Source organism: Mizuhopecten yessoensis, unplaced genomic scaffold (genome assembly GCF_002113885.1).
Source record: "Mizuhopecten yessoensis strain PY_sf001 unplaced genomic scaffold, ASM211388v2 scaffold10889, whole genome shotgun sequence".
Classification (NCBI taxonomy): domain Eukaryota; kingdom Metazoa; phylum Mollusca; class Bivalvia; order Pectinida; family Pectinidae; genus Mizuhopecten; species Mizuhopecten yessoensis.
In genome coordinates, this window is record NW_018408772.1 from 293,370 (window position 1) to 310,479 (window position 17,110).

Consider the following 17,110-nt stretch of genomic DNA (forward strand, 5'->3'; position numbering starts at 1 on the left):
GAGGGCCTTCAGGTGACTGTTGAGGAGTAAGGAGCAGTTACCATGGATACAGGGGCCTTCAGGTGACTGTCGAGGAGTAAGGAGCATTTACCATGGATACAGAGTGCCTTCAGGTGACTGGCGAGGAGTAAGAAGCGATCACCATGGCTACAGTGGGCCTTCAGGTGACTGTCGAGGAGTAAGGCGCAGTTACCATGGATACAGAGGGCCTTCATGTGACTTTCAGGAGTAAGGCGCAGTTACCATGGATACAGAGGGCCTTCAGGTGACTGATGAGGAGTAAGGAGCAGTTACCATGGATACAGGGGCCTTCAGGTGACTGTTGAGGAGTAAGGAGCGATCACCATGGATACAGAAGGCCTTCAGGTAACTGTTGAGGAGTAAGGAGCGATCACCATGGATACAGAAGGCCTTCAGGTAACTGTTGAGGAGTAAGGAGCGATCACCATGGATACAGAAGGCCTTCAGGTAACTGTTGAGGAGTAAGGAGCGATCACCATGGATACAGAAGGCCTTCAGGTAACTGTTGAGGAGTAAGGAGCGATCACCATGGATACAGAAGGCCTTCAGGTAACTGTTGAGGAGTAAGGAGCGATCACCATGGATACAGAAGGCCTTCAGGTAACTGTTGAGGAGTAAGGAGCGATCACCATGGATACAGAAGGCCTTCAGGTAACTGTTGAGGAGTAAGGAGCGATCACCATGGATACAGAAGGCCTTCAGGTAACTGTTGAGGAGTAAGGAGCGATCACCATGGATACAGAAGGCCTTCAGGTAACTGTTGAGGAGTAAGGAGCGATCACCATGGATACAGAGGGCCTTCAGGTGACTGATGAGGAGTAAGGAGCGATCACCATGGATACAGAAGGCGTTCAGGTAACTGTTGAGGGGTAAGGAGCGATCACCCTGGATACAGAGGGCCCTCAGGTGACTGTTGAGGGGTAAGGAGCGATCACAATGGATACAGGGGCCTTCCGGTAAGTGTTGAGGAGTAAGGTGCAGTTACCATGGATACAGAAGGCCTTCAGATGACTGTTGAGGAGAAAGGAGCGATCACCGTGGATACAGAGGGCCTCCAGGTGACTGTCGAGGAGCAAGGAGCGATCACCATAGCTACAGTGGGCGTTCAGGTGACTGTTGAGGAGTAAGGAGCAGTTACCATGGATACAGAGGGCCTTCAGGTGACTGTCGAGGAGTAAGGAGCGATCACCATGGATACAGAGGGCCTTCAGGTAACTGTTGAGGAGTAAGGAGCGATCACCATGGATACAGGGGCCTTCAGGTAACTGTTGAGGAGTAAGGAGCGATCACCATAGCTACAGTGGGCGTTCAGGTGACTGTTGAGGAGTGAGGAAACAGTTACCAAGGATACAGATGGAGTTTTTGCGACTTTCCAGGAGGGAGACAATCATTATAGATAGAGAGACTGAATGTGACTGACTTATTGTTGATGTGTGAGGTGACAATCACCATGGATACGAGGAATTTAGCTGACTGCCATGTTGTCAGGAGGTGGAAGGCCTCAGCTTTTGTATGGCTGTCAGACAATGTGTTAGACAGTCTGGTAGTGGTCAGATGTCCTGTTTATGTATTCATGTTAACACTACTACTTGATTATTCGTTACGTTATAAAGCTGGCTAGTCCAGCCACCACTGTTTCGGTTGTCTCACTGTACAGCTAATGTTTTAAGGGACAGCTGTTTTCTATACAAGGATGTCATATATTACAGCCCTCTCACAATCCAGACATTTTAGACCAGGAGTGGCTGGTTTATTGGGCGTTCATTGTACATATGTTATAACATTGAGAATATTGGGACAAATCTTAGATTATGCATTCAAGGAAAGGAGACAGTGACATTTTTTTAGTAGAATTACAGCGACGACATTGTAATTGAAGTCATTTTAAGAACTCAGAGTTATATATAATTCGTCTTTGTCCATTGTGATCACCAATACATGGTTTGTAACCCTGGGTCAGGACTTAGGATGATGCCAGTCAGTCCTTTACCTGTTTTATAGCCATAATGAGCACTGCCATTCAGTCCTTTACTTGTTTTATAGCCATAATGAGCACTGCCAGACAGTCCTTTACCTGTTTTATAGCCAGGATGAGCACTGCCAGACAGTCCTTTACCTGTTTTATAGCCAGGATGAGCACTGATAGTCAGTCCTTTACCTGTTTTATAGCCAGGATGAGCACTGCCAGCCTGTCCTTTACCTGTTTTATAGCCAGGATGAGCACTGCCAGTCAGTCCTTTACCTCTTTTATAGCCAGGATAAGCCCTGCCAGACAGTCCTTTACCTGTTTTTATAGCCAGGATGAGCCCTGCCAGACAGTCCTTTACCTGTTTTATAGCCAGGATGAGCACTAACAGTCAGTACTTTACCTGTTTTATAGCCAGGATGAGCCCTGCCAGACAGTCCTTTACCTGTTGTATAGCCAGGATGAGCACTGCCAGACAGTCCTCTACCTGTTTTATAGCCGAAGCAGGAGTATATTCTGTACTTTTTTGCAAGGCTGTAAGGTGATTTATTACATACTTACTAACAAATACGGGTTTTTTGTATATGTGATACGACACAATTGCTCTAACCCAAATCAGCCTTTGCCGTATCACACCCCAAAACCCGTATCAGCCCCCGCCGTATCACACCCCAAAACCTGTATCAGCCCCCGCCGTATTACACCCTAAACCTGTATCAGCCCGCAAAACCCATATCACACCCCTTTTGGAAAAAAAAAGTTTTTCAATATTTCAAAAATAAAAATAAATCATAAGATAGTAGTTTTTATTAGTAAGTATATAATAAACAGAATAAAACACACCTTTTTCCATATTACACCCAGTATCAACCCGAGACTGCAATATCAGCCCAAGGGCCGAAGGCCCGAGGACTGATATTGGTTGAGGGTTGATACTGGGTGTGATATGGAAAAAGGCATGTATTATTCTCTATGTAATACATTGTTTTATGCTTTATTCATAAAAAGGCTAAACCATCGTGTAAATAAAGGTAGAATACCAACCATTTAGTGTTGAGAATGTTGGATGTGTTTAAAATATACATATAAATAACTGCATATTTTTAAGTTATGGTTAGTGAAAAATTTGAATAATATAATATTTATGAAAGAATTTTCCATCAGTTCAATCAATGGAAAAATGGGTGTGTAATCTGTCATCCCAGGTCAACCTCTAGAAGAGACACTTGGAAAGGTGATTCTTGTTACATTGTTAATTGTATGTATCGTTTATGGAACTGCATGCATGTGGGAATTCTCCGAATATATGCTTTATATGGTGTTGGTTGTCCTCAATATATGGGTGTTTGTCATTAACATGTGTGTGGGATATTTTAAATATTTGTGGGATATTATAAATATGTATTGTACTATGACCTGTTGAACATTGTTTTCCCTGGTAATATGTCCAGATTACTCTTAAATAATACTGCTAGTTTAACCCGAGTGCTGTGTGATAATACTGGTTGTTCACCCTGAGTACTCAGGGGTAATACTGGTTGTTCACCCTGAGTACTCTGTGATAATACTGGTTGTTCACCCTGAGTACTCAGGGGTAATACTGGTTGTTCACCCTGAGTACTCTGTGATAATACTGGTTGTTCACCCTGAGTACTCAGGGGTAATACTGGTTGTTCACCCTGAGTACTCTGTGATAATACTGGTAGTTCACCCTGGGTGCTGTGTGATAATACTGGTTGTTCACCCTGAGTCCTCAGTGGTAATACTGGTTGTTCACCCTGAGTACTCTGTGGTAATACTGGTTGTTCCCCCTCAGTACTCTGTGGTAATACTGGTTGTTCCCCCTCAGTACTCTGTGGTAATACTGGTTGTTCACCTTGAGTGCTGTTCGATAACACAGGTTGTTCACTGTGAGTACATTGTGATTATACTGGTTGTTCACCCTGAGTACGTAGTTTACCCTGAGTACTCTGTGGTAATACTGGTTGTTCACCCTCAGTGCTCTGTGGTAATACTGGTTGTTCCCCCTGAGTGCTGTTCGATAACACAGGTTGTTCACTGTGAGTACTTTGTGATTATACTGGTTGTTCACCCCGACGACGAAGTTTACCCTGAGTACTCTGTGGTAATACTGGTTGTTCCCCCTCAGTACTCTGTGGTAATACTGGTTGTTCCCCCTCAGTACTCTGTGGTAATACTGGTTGTTCCCCCTCAGTACTCTGTGGTAATACTGGTTGTTCCCCCTCAGTACTCTGTGGTAATACTGGTTGTTCCCCCTCAGTACTCTGTGGTAATACTGGTTGTTCACCCTCAGTACTCTGTGGTAATACTGGTTGTTCACCCTCAGTACTCTGTGGTAATACTGGTTGTTCACCCTGAGTACTCAGTGGTAATACTGGTTGTTCACCCTGAGTACTCTGTGGTAGTACTGGTTGTTCACCCTGAGTACTCTGTGGTAGTACTGGTTTTTCACCTTGAGTACTCTGTGGTAGTACTGGTTGTTCACCCTGAGTACTCAGTGCTAATACTGGTTGTTCACCCTGAGTACTCAGTGGTAATACTGGTTGTTCACCCCGAGTACTCTGTGGTAATACTGGTTGTTCACCCTGGGTACTCTGTGGTAGTACTGGTTGTTCACCCTGAGTACTCTGGTAATACTGGTTGTTACTCTGTGGTAGTACTGGTTGTTCACCCTGAGTACTCTGGTAATACTGGTTGTTACTCTGTGGTAGTACTGGTTGTTTACCAACAATGTATCCAGATAAATTATATAGTCCTAAACACAAATCATTTCGTCTAAAGATGGCTATTTTTTTACTGAAAATTTTAATCATGTTTTGGTTTTCTAAGACCAGTATTTTATTTATTTGTTAGTGTAAACAGTTCAGACTGGAATAAAGCTTGTTGTATGATTTTACTGTAGTGAGTAGGATTCCTGGTGCCCAGTGTACAAGACAATCTCTACATACCTGGTAATTATATAATGTTCCTTGCTTTATCTGAAACCTTGCTTACTGCCAGTATGTCAGTTATCTTTTTACTTATCATTGATCTCCTCCACATATTGCCTTACCCTCGCTAATGCCAAAATTTGGCTACACAAAAGGTTGCAGTATAGCAAGGTATGAATTTTCTGTGACATTATTTTGCACTTTTTGTGCCAAAGATTATTTAATTTTCAACGTTGTTACAATTATAGATTGATTGATTTTGTTTCCCAAGTTAGGGTTTATTGTTAAAATCAGCTAAAGAAATCTCATTCTTCTGAGAATAGAGTCGCACCTAAACACTTAAAAAAACTCATGGATTAGAAACAACTATTTATATCAGAAAACAATATTTAAATTGTATTGAGAGAAATATTCTTGAAATGGGTTTTTTCTGCACAATAACAATCAAATATGACTGGATTCCAATGAAACTTTAATCAAAATTTAAACAATGCTAATTTTGAAGCTGACAACTCCCTGATTTTTTTTCCATTCTATCCAATTTTGATGACAGATGGAAAGTCTTTCCTGTCGGGTCAGTGTTCTAGTTAAAACTTGTTTCTGATAAACCAGTGAGCATGAGTAAAATCCATAAATGACATTGTTTGTTCATCTTAATTTCTTGTTGCTTGTCAAGAAAACAAACCTCAATGTATTCATACTACCTATACCACCATTAAAACCATGTTTGACGTCCAAAAAGGGTACATGCACCCATAACAGGAGATATCTGTTGATTCACTTTGGTCAATTATCTGCATTAAACGCACGTAATCAGCTTCTGTTGTATTTATCGATGCTTTGTTGATAGGAGAATTAGATGAAATCCATACAAAAATTTCATTATGCTATTCTAAATGTAGCCACATATATGCATCTTGAATATTGTCTTAAATCATTTTTAAGCTCACCTGGCACAAAGTGCATGTGATGGCGCAGTAGCCAACACCTGTCCATTGTCATGTTCTTCTTACAGAATCGTAAGGCCGCGAGTCATGATACGTGCCCTAGAGGCTCCAAGGGAAGAAAAGTATCAAGTTTGATTAACCACTTTACGATGTTTGAGCTTCAAATATGTTTGAATAAAAAACGTGATTAATGTCCATGGTCTATAGTGTCAGTGGCTGTTAGATAGCCAGGTTCTGTGATTTATTATGTCTCCCCTTCGATTGAAGGGACACATTGTATTAGTCTTCTTCTTTGTTGGGTTCTTCTGCTTCTTCCTCTGGTTCTAATCGCAATTTGTCGAGCCCGTAAATTTTAACCGTTAAAGATATCTTTATCAAACTTGAAGTATACCTGCATCACCCACAGAAGGTGTGCAGTGCACTAGAATTAGGTCTCGTGCCCCACTATATACAGAGTTATGTCCCTTTGTTTATTTTTAATACCGAAGTTTGTCCGGAACAAAAGTTCCATGTTATTTCACCAACGTTGACCAAACTTACCATAATTATGTATCTTGGGAAGGCGGAATCTCTCACACTGAAATTGGGTCTCGTGCTCCACTATATACAGAGTTATGGCCCTTTGTTTATTTTTAATACCGAAGTTTGTCCGGAGCACAAGTTCCATGTTATTTCACCTACATTGACCAACTTACTATAGTAATGTATCTTGGGAAGTAGGAGTGTCGCATTCTAAAATTGGGTCTTGTGCCCCCCTATACAAGTATAAAGAGATATGGCCCTTTATTAATTTTTATACCAAAGTTTGTCTGCAGCATAAGTTTCATGTTATTTCTCCTACATTGACCAAACTTGCTATAAAAAATAATGAGCCAATAGAGGAACCAGATTGTAATCAGATGTGTGATAATTCCTATTTTTATATGCATGTAAATGTGTCTATAGTACCATAGCTGCCGAAACTTAACCAAAATTGTTAAGACAATCTAACATGAACCAGAATAAATAAAAAGTATAATGGTTTAGAATTTACACTCATTAATCTTGATGTGACCTTTCTATTCTCCTAAATATGCACATTGTCTAATAAGGAGAGACATATGTTTTTGTTCACAAAAACAAATTTCTAGTTGATGTCTAGGATGTGAAAGTCTGAACTATACACTTATGTAAATTAATGAGTAGATTGAATTTGTGATGATTTATATGTATTTGTTAATCTTTTTATAGATTTTTACTGGTGAAAAATTTGGGTGTACCCCCATATATTTTGTCATTCACTTTAAATGAGGGATTGTGATACCATTACCAACTTACCAAATTAAAGTCCGTTATCTGATTGTTCAGTCTTATTGTTGTTTTGTGCTTACGCGCGGAAAAAAATGGTAAGGTGGCGTATATATTAATGTCAGTAAAGTGGCATACAATAAATGTCAGTCAGATAGCATATATCTTAATTTCAGTCAGATAGCATATATCTTAAGGTCAGTCAGATAGCATATATCTTAATGTCAGTCAGATAGCATATATCTTTACTGACAGTAAGATAGCATATATTTTTACTGAGAGTAAGATAGCACATATCTTTACTGACAGTAAGATAGCACATATCTTTACTGACAGTAAGATAGCAGATATCTTAATGTCAGTCAGATAGCATATATCTTAAGGTCAGTCAGATAGCATATATCTTAATGTCAGTCACATAGCACATATCTTAATGTCAGTAATTATAAGGTGGTACATGTATCTTTATGTTAACTAAGGTGGCATATACATACATCTTTAAATCAATGATATTATTTGACTTACAACCCACTTGAATCATTGTAGAAAACACCAGACTTCTAGTGATGTGGTTCCTTCATTAATCTATCAATTACCGGTAAATCAGCGATATCTTTAACATCTTTCTGTTGTGTGATTAACTAGCATATTTTACCAAACAATTAAGATCCTTATAAGATACATACACCTGGTAACTTGGTAAGAAACGAGGAAAAAAGAACAGATCAATGGAACATGATTTTAATATCTATCAAATATTTTATTATACTTGCAGATGTATATGGAATGGTGGGTCATCAATAAAACATGTCTAGGAATTCTTTAAGTGTCAACAGCATGCAACATCAAAGTATCAACAGTAAACGTCATAAACAACAACACAACCTCAAAGATTAGATGGGAGGTGTCAACATCACAGTAAAAAATAACACATGTTCGTGTTTAACACGACTACCACACATATAAAGGTCATTTTAAGGTGAAAGCAACATTCTGGTCCATCAATCAATCATTGGCATTAAGGATTCTCAGGCTGTAGATTGTGTTCCTATAAGCATGAATTCTTGTTACTTTAATGTTTGTACTGCCTATATTATTATGCAATAAGTGATGAAATAATACTAACTACAAAATTATTGTAACAAATTGTGTCTGCAGTACAAGTTTAAAGTGCCGACTGTGTCAAATCCTATCTTGTTACTGAAGCTCAACACATGTAAAACACCTGTCATTACTTTTAAGCTGTTGTTCAAAACTGATGTTGGTAAATCCCTAGAATGAGATTTCTTCTAGAATAAATAACTGTTGGTAAATCTCTAGAATGAGATTTCTACTAGAATAAATAATGAGTTAACCTTTCCAGTAAGTGGTTAATACTATACATGGCAACAGTCACTCTACGTCCAAGCTTTCTGGCTTAGCCCTTCATCAGGGATTGAATGGTTCTCGCCCTAAATCCATATTTGATGTGCTAAGTCCAAAGCTAAGACGTAGAGTGACTGTTACTATATGTTAGCGTATGTTCCCTGTAGAAACTTTGTTTTTATGAACAATAGTCTGGTTATTAGTCTGGCAGATTACAAAATAAAACTGCATCAGATCAAAGTGAAATGCATTAACCCTTTCACCACTGTAGACCATGATGGACTTATCCAGATAAATGAATGGTAGAGTCTACTAAAGCTACATAGGGGTGAAATGCATTAAATATAAATATTAAATTGGTGTGAAATATTTGAAGATCATTTTCCTACAAACGTCTGAACTACAGTAGATCATCCACAGAACTACACAAAGAACTTAAGACTACAGGACTATGAGCTAGCCAGTCTTTCACACCACATAGACTTCACACTGCTGAGGAGGATCCCATCAATGTGAACACAAATGTCTAAAACCAGATATATCTAGGACATATAAGGATACGTCTTACCGAAAGATACAGGCAAGATGCAAGTAGATACATCTAACCCAGAGATCTTGGCAAGACGCACATGGATATATCTAACCCAGAGAGACAGAAAAGGCTTAAAATTATTTCAATTTAACATAAATAATTTAATCAAGGAAACACGTAATTGAGCTTTGCAAAATATCACATTAATAATTGGACGGCATCTATTGTAAAATCAAATATTAAACACAATCAATTTATAATAGAGTGTAATTGCCATATTACATTAGTGTTAAAATGATATAACATAAAACAACATAAATCAGTGTGAAATGATACAACATAAAACAACATAAATACAGTGTGAAATGATACAACATAAAACAACATAAATACAGTGTGAAATGATACAACATAAATACAGTGTGAAATGATACAACATAAATACAGTGTGAAATGATACAACATAAATACAGTGTAAAATGATACAACATAAAACAACATAAATACAGTGTGAAAGGATACAACATAAAACAACATAAATACAGTGTGAAATGATACAACATAAAACAACATAAATAGAGTGTGAAATGATACAACATAAAACAACATAAATAGAGTGTGAAATGATACAACATAAAACAACATAAATAGAGTGTGAAATGATACAACATAAAACAACATAAATAGAGTGTGAAATGATACAACATAAAACAACATAAAGACAGTGTGAAATGATACAACATAAAACAACATAAATACAGTGTGAAAGGATACAACATAAAACAACATAAATACAGTGTAAAATGATACAACATAATTACAGTGTAAAATGATACAACATAAATACAGTGTAAAATGATGCAACATAAATACAGTGTAAAATGATACAACATAATTACAGTGTAAAATGATACAACATAAATACAGTGTGAATGATACAACATAAATACAGTGTAAAATGATGCAACATAAATACAGTGTAAAATGATACAACATAATTACAGTGTAAAATGATACAACATAAATACAGTGTAAAATGATGCAACATAAATACAGTGTAAAATGATACAACATAAAACAAAATAAATACAGTGTGAAATGATACAACATAAATACAGTGTAAAATGCCCCTACTCCTACGGCCCTGCAGCTACGGTTCAACTCCAACCTCCCCAACCATCTACAGACAACACCACCCTACACAAAATAAATTATCTTTTTTTTTTGCGTACGTGAGGCAATGCAAGGAAATCTCTGAACTTTCAATAAGCTGATGGAATGAATTAAATGAACTGGGCACCAATAGAATCAGTTCAATATTTCCGACCAACGACAGAATTTTACACACATGTAAAACTTTGACCAGACAATCTATAAATCATCACAAAGTCACTATTATAGATTGAAAGATACACTTTCTCAATAAATAAACTTGCTGAAAGAACAACTACACTATACATGGCTGATATCATTACATAAACATTTCCCATGAGCTTACTATAATTAAAGAAGCAAAATCATTTCAAAATGTTACATAATAAATGTGAGAAACGTGTCGAAGCTTGAGACTGGACATTAGTTATTGCTGTAAGTTATAATGTGACTAGATTTGTGCCGTCAAGAGATGATAGCGGGTGTTGGGGCTATAGGTTTTACAGCAGACTCGAGGATTAACGATGGCCAGAGCATGTTATAATGATCATAAAGAGACAGATGCTGACTAATGTTGTTTACAGACTGAATCATCCAAAACATCAAAGCATTATAAAACGTTTTTCAATAGAAATACAAATATTACCTTGGTCACCGAGTTATTAGTTTTCCACTAAACAACTATTGTAAAAAAATGAATTCACAAAAATAAAATGATTCAAAATAGAAGACTTATAAATGACATCTATGGATTTTGATACAGGATAACAATCACGTAAGTGGTCTACAGTAAAACATATATGATAATGAAGCACCGGGGACAGACGAACAAGCCATCTCGTAATGTCTCTGTCAACGTGTACCAAAACACAGGTCAGCCTTGTACTGTCCCAGTCAACGTGTACCAAAACACAGGCCAGCCTTGTAATGTCCCAGTCAACGTGTACCAAAACACAGGTCAGCCTTGTAATGTCCCAGTCAACGTGTACCAAAACACAGGTCAACCTTGTACTGTCCCAGTCAACGTGTACCAAAACACAGGTCAGCCTTGTACTGTCCTAGTCAATGTGTACCAAAACACAGGCCAGCCTTGTAATGTCCCAGTCAACGTGTAGCAAAACACAGGTCAGCCTTGTAATGTCGAAGTCAATATGTACAAAAACACAGGTCAGCCTTGTAATGTCCCAGTCAACATGTACCAAAACACAGGCCAGCCTTGTACTGTCCCAGTCAACGTGTACCAAAACACATGCCAGCCTTGTAATGTCCCAGTCAACGTGTGCCAAAACACAGGCCAGCCTTGTACTGTCCCAGTCAATGTGTACCAAAACACAGGTCAGCCTTGTAATGTCACAGTCAATATGTACCAAAACACAGGCCAGCCTTGTAATGTCCCAGACAACGTGTACCAAAACACAGGTCAGCCTTGTACTGTCCCAGTCAATATGTACCAAAACACAGGTCAGCCTTGTAATGTCCCAGTCAATATGGACCAAAACACAGGTCAGCCTTGTAATGTCCCAGTCAATATGTACCAAAACACAGGCCAGCCTTGTACTGTCCCAGTCAATATGTACCAAAACACAGGTCAGCCTTTTAATGTCCCAGTAAACATGTACCATAACACAGGCCAGCCTTGTAATGTCCCACTCAACGTGTACCAAAACACAGGTCAGCCTTGTCCTGTCCTAGTCACTGAGGACCCAAACACAGGCCAGCCTTGTAATGTCCCAGTCAGCGTGTACCAAAACACAGGTCAGCCTTGTAATGTCCCAGGCAACGTGTACCAAAACACAGGTCAGCCTTGTCCTGTCCCAGTCAACGTGTACCAAAACACAGGTCAGCCTTGTAATGTCCCAGTAAACATGTACCATAACACAGGCCAGCCTTGTAATGTCCCAGTCAACGTGTACCAAAACACAGGTCAGCCTTGTCCTGTCCTAGTCACTGGGGACCCAAACACAGGCCAGCCTTGTAATGTCCCAGTCAACGTGTACCAAAACCCAGGTCAGCCTTGTCCTGTCCTAGTCACTGGGGACCCAAACACAGGCCAGTCTTGTAATGTCCCAGTCAACGTGTACCAAAACACAGTTCAGCCTTGTACTGTCCCAGTCAACGTGTACCAAAACACATGTCAGCCTTGTAATGTCCCAGTCAACATGTACCAAAACACAGGCCAGCCTTGTAATGTCCCAGACAACGTGTACCAAAACACAGGACAGCCTTGTAATGTCCCAGTCAACGTGTACCAAAACACAGTTCAGCCTTGTACTGTCCCAGTCAACGTGTACCAAAACACAGTTCAGCCTTGTCCTGTCCTAGTCACTGGGGACCCAAACACAGGCCAGTCTTGTAATGTCCCAGTCAACGTGTACCAAAACACAGGTCACCCTTGTACTGTCCCAGTCAACGTGTACCAAAACACATGTCAGCCTTGTAATGTCCCAGTCAACATGTACCAAAACACAGGCCAGCCTTGTAATGTCCCAGTCAACATGTACCAAAACACAGGCCAGCCTTGTAATGTCCCAGTCAACGTGTACAAAAACACAGGTCAGCCTTGTACTGTCCCAGTCACTGGGGACCCAAACACAGGTCAGCCTTGTAATGTCCCAGTCAAGATGGACCAAAACACAGGTCAGCCTTGTACTGTCCCAGTCACTGGGGACCCAAACACAGGTCAGCCTTGTAATGTCCCAGTCAATGTGTACCAAAACACAGGTCAGCCTTGTACTGTCCCAGTCAACGGGTACCAAAACACAGGTCAGCCTTGTAATTTCCCAGTCAATATGTACCAAAACACAGGTCAGCCTTGTAATGTCCCAGTCAACGTGTACCAAAACCCAGGTCATCCTTGTACTGTCCCAGTCAACGTGTACCAAAACACATGTCAGCCTTGTAATGTCCCAGTCAACATGTACCAAAACACAGGTCAGCCTTGTAATGTCCCAGTAAACATGTACCATAACACAGGCCAGCCTTGTAATGTCCCAGTCAACGTGTACCAAAACCCAGGTCAGCCTTGTCCTGTCCTAGTCACTGGGGACCAAAACACAGGCCAGCCTTGTAATGTCCCAGTCAATATGTACCAAAACACAGGTCAGCCTTGTACTGTCCCAGTCACTGGGGACCCAAACACAGGCAAGGAAACTTAAGTACAGGTCAGCCCTGTAATATCCCAGTCATAGGGGGCCAGATATGATTACAATTATTACAATTAAGTTTCACTTTGATCAAGTGAATTAATTTTTCATTTCATGAGGATGAAAAACTGGTTAAATCCACATGAAAAAAAGTCTATTCACTAAACTGAACCCGTTTCTTACCTTAGCAGATATACCATTAGGGGATTGGGGATGGGTGTGTACAGTGAGTAAAGGGCATGTTTTACTGTACACATCAGGCTGAGGAATGTAGATAGAGAATACTGTTGGAATGACACTATAAATCACATTAATAGAAAAATTAATGTCTTTGTACATGTAAATGTATAGGTATAAGATTGATAAGGAATGCAATGTTCAAGTTCTATGACAAAGACAAAAACAGATAACATGCTAGAATACAATAGATTTTAACGATTATAATAAATAATTAACAAAGCGGCTAGCTAGAATACGAGCCGTGTGGCACCAGACACATCACAAACATTGAATTATCACTTGGATTGTTTAGCAGCAGAAAGCATGAATCAATCAGTTTATACACACTGTTAACATATAAATAAACTATCACAAAGCATTTTTACCACCCTGAAATATCATAGTTTTGTTTCGTATTAGTAAAACTAATGTTTTCATCCACTGAGAATACTAGGACATACTAAGTATAACAACGCCCAAATAGTGGGAACAAACATAATATAACGAAATATATCAAACATGGAGCTCACCCATCACGTGGGGTGTTTCTGAGATAGTTGTATCGATCACCCATCAGGTGGGGTGTTTCTGAGATAGTTGTACCGATCACCCATCAGGTGGGGTGTTTCTGAGATAGTTGTACCGATCACCCATCACGTGGGGTGTTTCTGAGATAGTTGTACTGATCACCCATCACGTGTTGTTTTTCTGAGATAGTGGTACCGATCACCCATCACGTGGGGTGTTTCTGAGATAGTTGTACCGATCACCCATCAGGTGGGGTGTTTCTGAGATAGTTGTACCGATCACCCATCAGGTGGGGTGTTTCTGAGATAGTTGTACCGATCACCCATCAGGTGGGGTGTTTCTGAGATAGTTGTACCGATCACCCATCAGGTGGGGTGTTTCTGAGATAGTTGTACCGATCACCCATCAGGTGGGGTGTTTCTGAGATAGTTGTACCGATCACCCATCAGGTGGGGTGTTTCTGAGATAGTTGTACCGATCACCCATCAGGTGGGGTGTTTCTGAGATAGTTGTACCGATCACCCATCAGGTGGGGTGTTTCTGAGATAGTTGTACCGATCACCCATCAGGTGGGGTGTTTCTGAGATAGTTGTACCGATCACCCATCAGGTGGGGTGTTTCTGAGATAGTTGTACCGATCACCCATCAGGTGGGGTGTTTCTGAGATAGTTGTACCGATCACCCATCAGGTGGGGTGTTTCTGAGATAGTTGTACCGATCACCCATCAGGTGGGGTGTTTCTGAGATAGTTGTACCGATCACCCATCAGGTGGGGTGTTTCTGAGATAGTTGTACCGATCACCCATCAGGTGGGGTGTTTCTGAGATAGTTGTACCGATCACCCATCAGGTGGGGTGTTTCTGAGATAGTTGTACCGATCACCCATCAGGTGGGGTGTTTCTGAGATAGTTGTACCGATCACCCATCAGGTGGGGTGTTTCTGAGATAGTTGTACCGATCACCCATCAGGTGGGGTGTTTCTGAGATAGTTGTACCGATCACCCATCAGGTGGGGTGTTTCTGAGATAGTTGTACCGATCACCCATCAGGTGGGGTGTTTCTGAGATAGTTGTACCGATCACCCATCAGGTGGGGTGTTTCTGAGATAGTTGTACCGATCACCCATCAGGTGGGGTGTTTCTGAGATAGTTGTACCGATCAGGTTGTTATACAATAAAATGGGTTGTTCTTACACTCACTGAAACGTACAGGGTATCAATCAACATGCCAGTATATGGAATGCTTTTCAAATAAATTACATTATTATAAGTTTAAACAATAATATATAAAATGTTGAGAGTAACAAAAATAACTCAACAATATAACAAGACTAATGATCAGAGGTTATTTGTAGAAGATGACCGTATAAAACTCACATAACCTACAACTATATATCTGTACGTGTCCCACACAGCTAGCACCTACTGCTGTACAAACCTCCAGTCACATGTGGCGTAAGTTTGAATAATACTTATCACATAGACACAATGTATGATGAAAATGTTTAAAAGAGGAGCTGTTGAGGAAAACAAATCTGACATCTTACTTAAAACTTAACACTCCATAAAATCGAAGATAAAATTGAAATTTTCCAATGTAGTTTTCATAGTACATGTATCAAAATCTTCTATTTGCTTTTGATAAAATTTAAAACCACCAAAATTGGCCTAGGACCAGGTGTTAGAACTATAAACCACTCATACTTTGCTATGGGTAAGATGTCTCAACCCTTTTCTTGTCAGAGTATGATGAAACAAAAATCAGCTGTTATTGCTGCTGCAAATTAATTACAATCCTAAGGTTTAACAGGAAGAAATGTGTGAAGTAGGCATGAAATATGAATGATTTAAAAACAATGAAACAAACTCTAATTACTGACGAAGGTGACTGACAGATCGGTCTCTCCAACCATTCATCGTGTTCTCCAACATTACACAGAGTTTAACTTCCCAGAGGCCTTGTTTGTTAAGAATGAAAACACAACTCTACTTCAGCTGGGAGTAACTAGACCTCAGTGTCTACGAAGGGTCGTTGTTCTGGTAGACTCCCCAGTAGACGTGATGTGCGGTAGGTGTCTGATGACCTGAGTGAGCTGATTGGTTGAAAGGACACACTTTCACTACTTCCCCTGAGTGGCCCCAGGTCTAGGGGAGGCACAGCACTAGGACGCCTCAACTCCTCAGAAGTCCCATTCTTCCTCAGTGAGATTGGGGTCAAGGGCAGTTTCCTGAACCCATCAGTGTAGTCAAGGGTTCCATCTGGGTTTTGTTTTGCTGAAGAATTTAACTGGAAAAGCATGGTAGAATTTAAATCTACTTGTTTTTCTTCTTCTTCCTTTTTCTTTTTTCTTCTCCTTTTACTACTTTTTCTACTATTCTTTCCTGGACTGGCACTAGAACTGTGAATGGCACTACTGTGGTCCCCAGGTTGTACCTGGAAAGAGTTTCTAAGTGAGGAGTTGATGCTACTAGCCAGATTGGGTACAACCTCGGCCAGGCTCTCAGCGGAGTCAGAGTGGTACTCCGCCGGGGGACCCGCACCATTGACAGGTGTGAGTTGAGGTGGGGGTGGGGTGATTTTGATGGGGCTGGATACTGGTAACTCCAGGCTTGCAGTGAAACCCTGTGCTTTGTACATTGATGGGTTATCTGCAACAAATAAAGTGCACTTTACTCTCCATCACTAAAAAGTATGTGGCAATGGATAGTACCGGTGTAGAAGTCATTTCTTTCCCCATCTGATGGTTTTCCCGGGGGAAAAAATCGACTAGCTGATTTTTTTCCCCAGGGAAGAAATAGGCTAGCTGATTCTTTCCCCAGGAAAACTTTCAGCAGGGGGAAAGAAGTGGCTGTTACACCAGTGTCAATTCCTCTTTAAAAACAGACAAAATTGTTCTTACTAAGACAAATCCTAATCTGAAAAAAATCAATTATTTCAATGTGAAATATTATGTTTTCACCCCATGTCTGAAAATTTGCATTATATTGAAGCTTAGAAGC

General features: G+C 40.0%; 2 protein-coding genes across 3 annotated transcripts in view; one reads left to right on the forward strand and one right to left on the reverse strand.

Moving 5' to 3' along the window:
- The first annotated feature begins 11,371 nt into the window (after positions 1-11,371).
- On the forward strand, positions 11,372-13,718 carry LOC110463329 (extracellular matrix protein A-like). The gene is made up of 4 exons (XM_021517833.1): positions 11,372-11,808; positions 12,103-12,144; positions 12,187-12,774; positions 13,195-13,718. The coding sequence occupies exons 1-4, from the start codon at positions 11,373-11,375 to the stop codon at positions 13,374-13,376; spliced, it is 1,248 nt and encodes a 415-aa protein (XP_021373508.1). The 5' UTR covers position 11,372; the 3' UTR covers positions 13,377-13,718.
- Positions 13,719-13,800: 82 nt separating this feature from the next.
- LOC110463328 (probable palmitoyltransferase ZDHHC1) overlaps positions 13,801-17,110 on the reverse strand; it is a 41,881-nt gene continuing 38,571 nt past the window's right edge. For both annotated transcript variants that reach the window (XM_021517831.1, XM_021517832.1), the window contains one exon: positions 13,801-16,759. In XM_021517831.1, coding sequence (XP_021373506.1) covers positions 16,116-16,759 — 644 coding nt within the window. In that variant the 3' untranslated portion in view covers positions 13,801-16,115. The remainder of the gene's footprint in view (positions 16,760-17,110) is intronic.

Bases quoted from the DNA above. Each gene is read 5' to 3' on its own strand.
- LOC110463329 (XM_021517833.1), top strand. From the start codon at position 11,373: ATGTACAAAAACACAGGTCAGCCTTGTAATGTCCCAGTCAACATGTAC. The intron at 11,809-12,102 runs GTCAGCCTTTTA...ACCATAACACAG, and splicing joins CAATATGTACCAAAACACAG to GCCAGCCTTGTAATGTCCCA. The intron at 12,145-12,186 runs GTCAGCCTTGTC...ACCCAAACACAG, and splicing joins CAACGTGTACCAAAACACAG to GCCAGCCTTGTAATGTCCCA.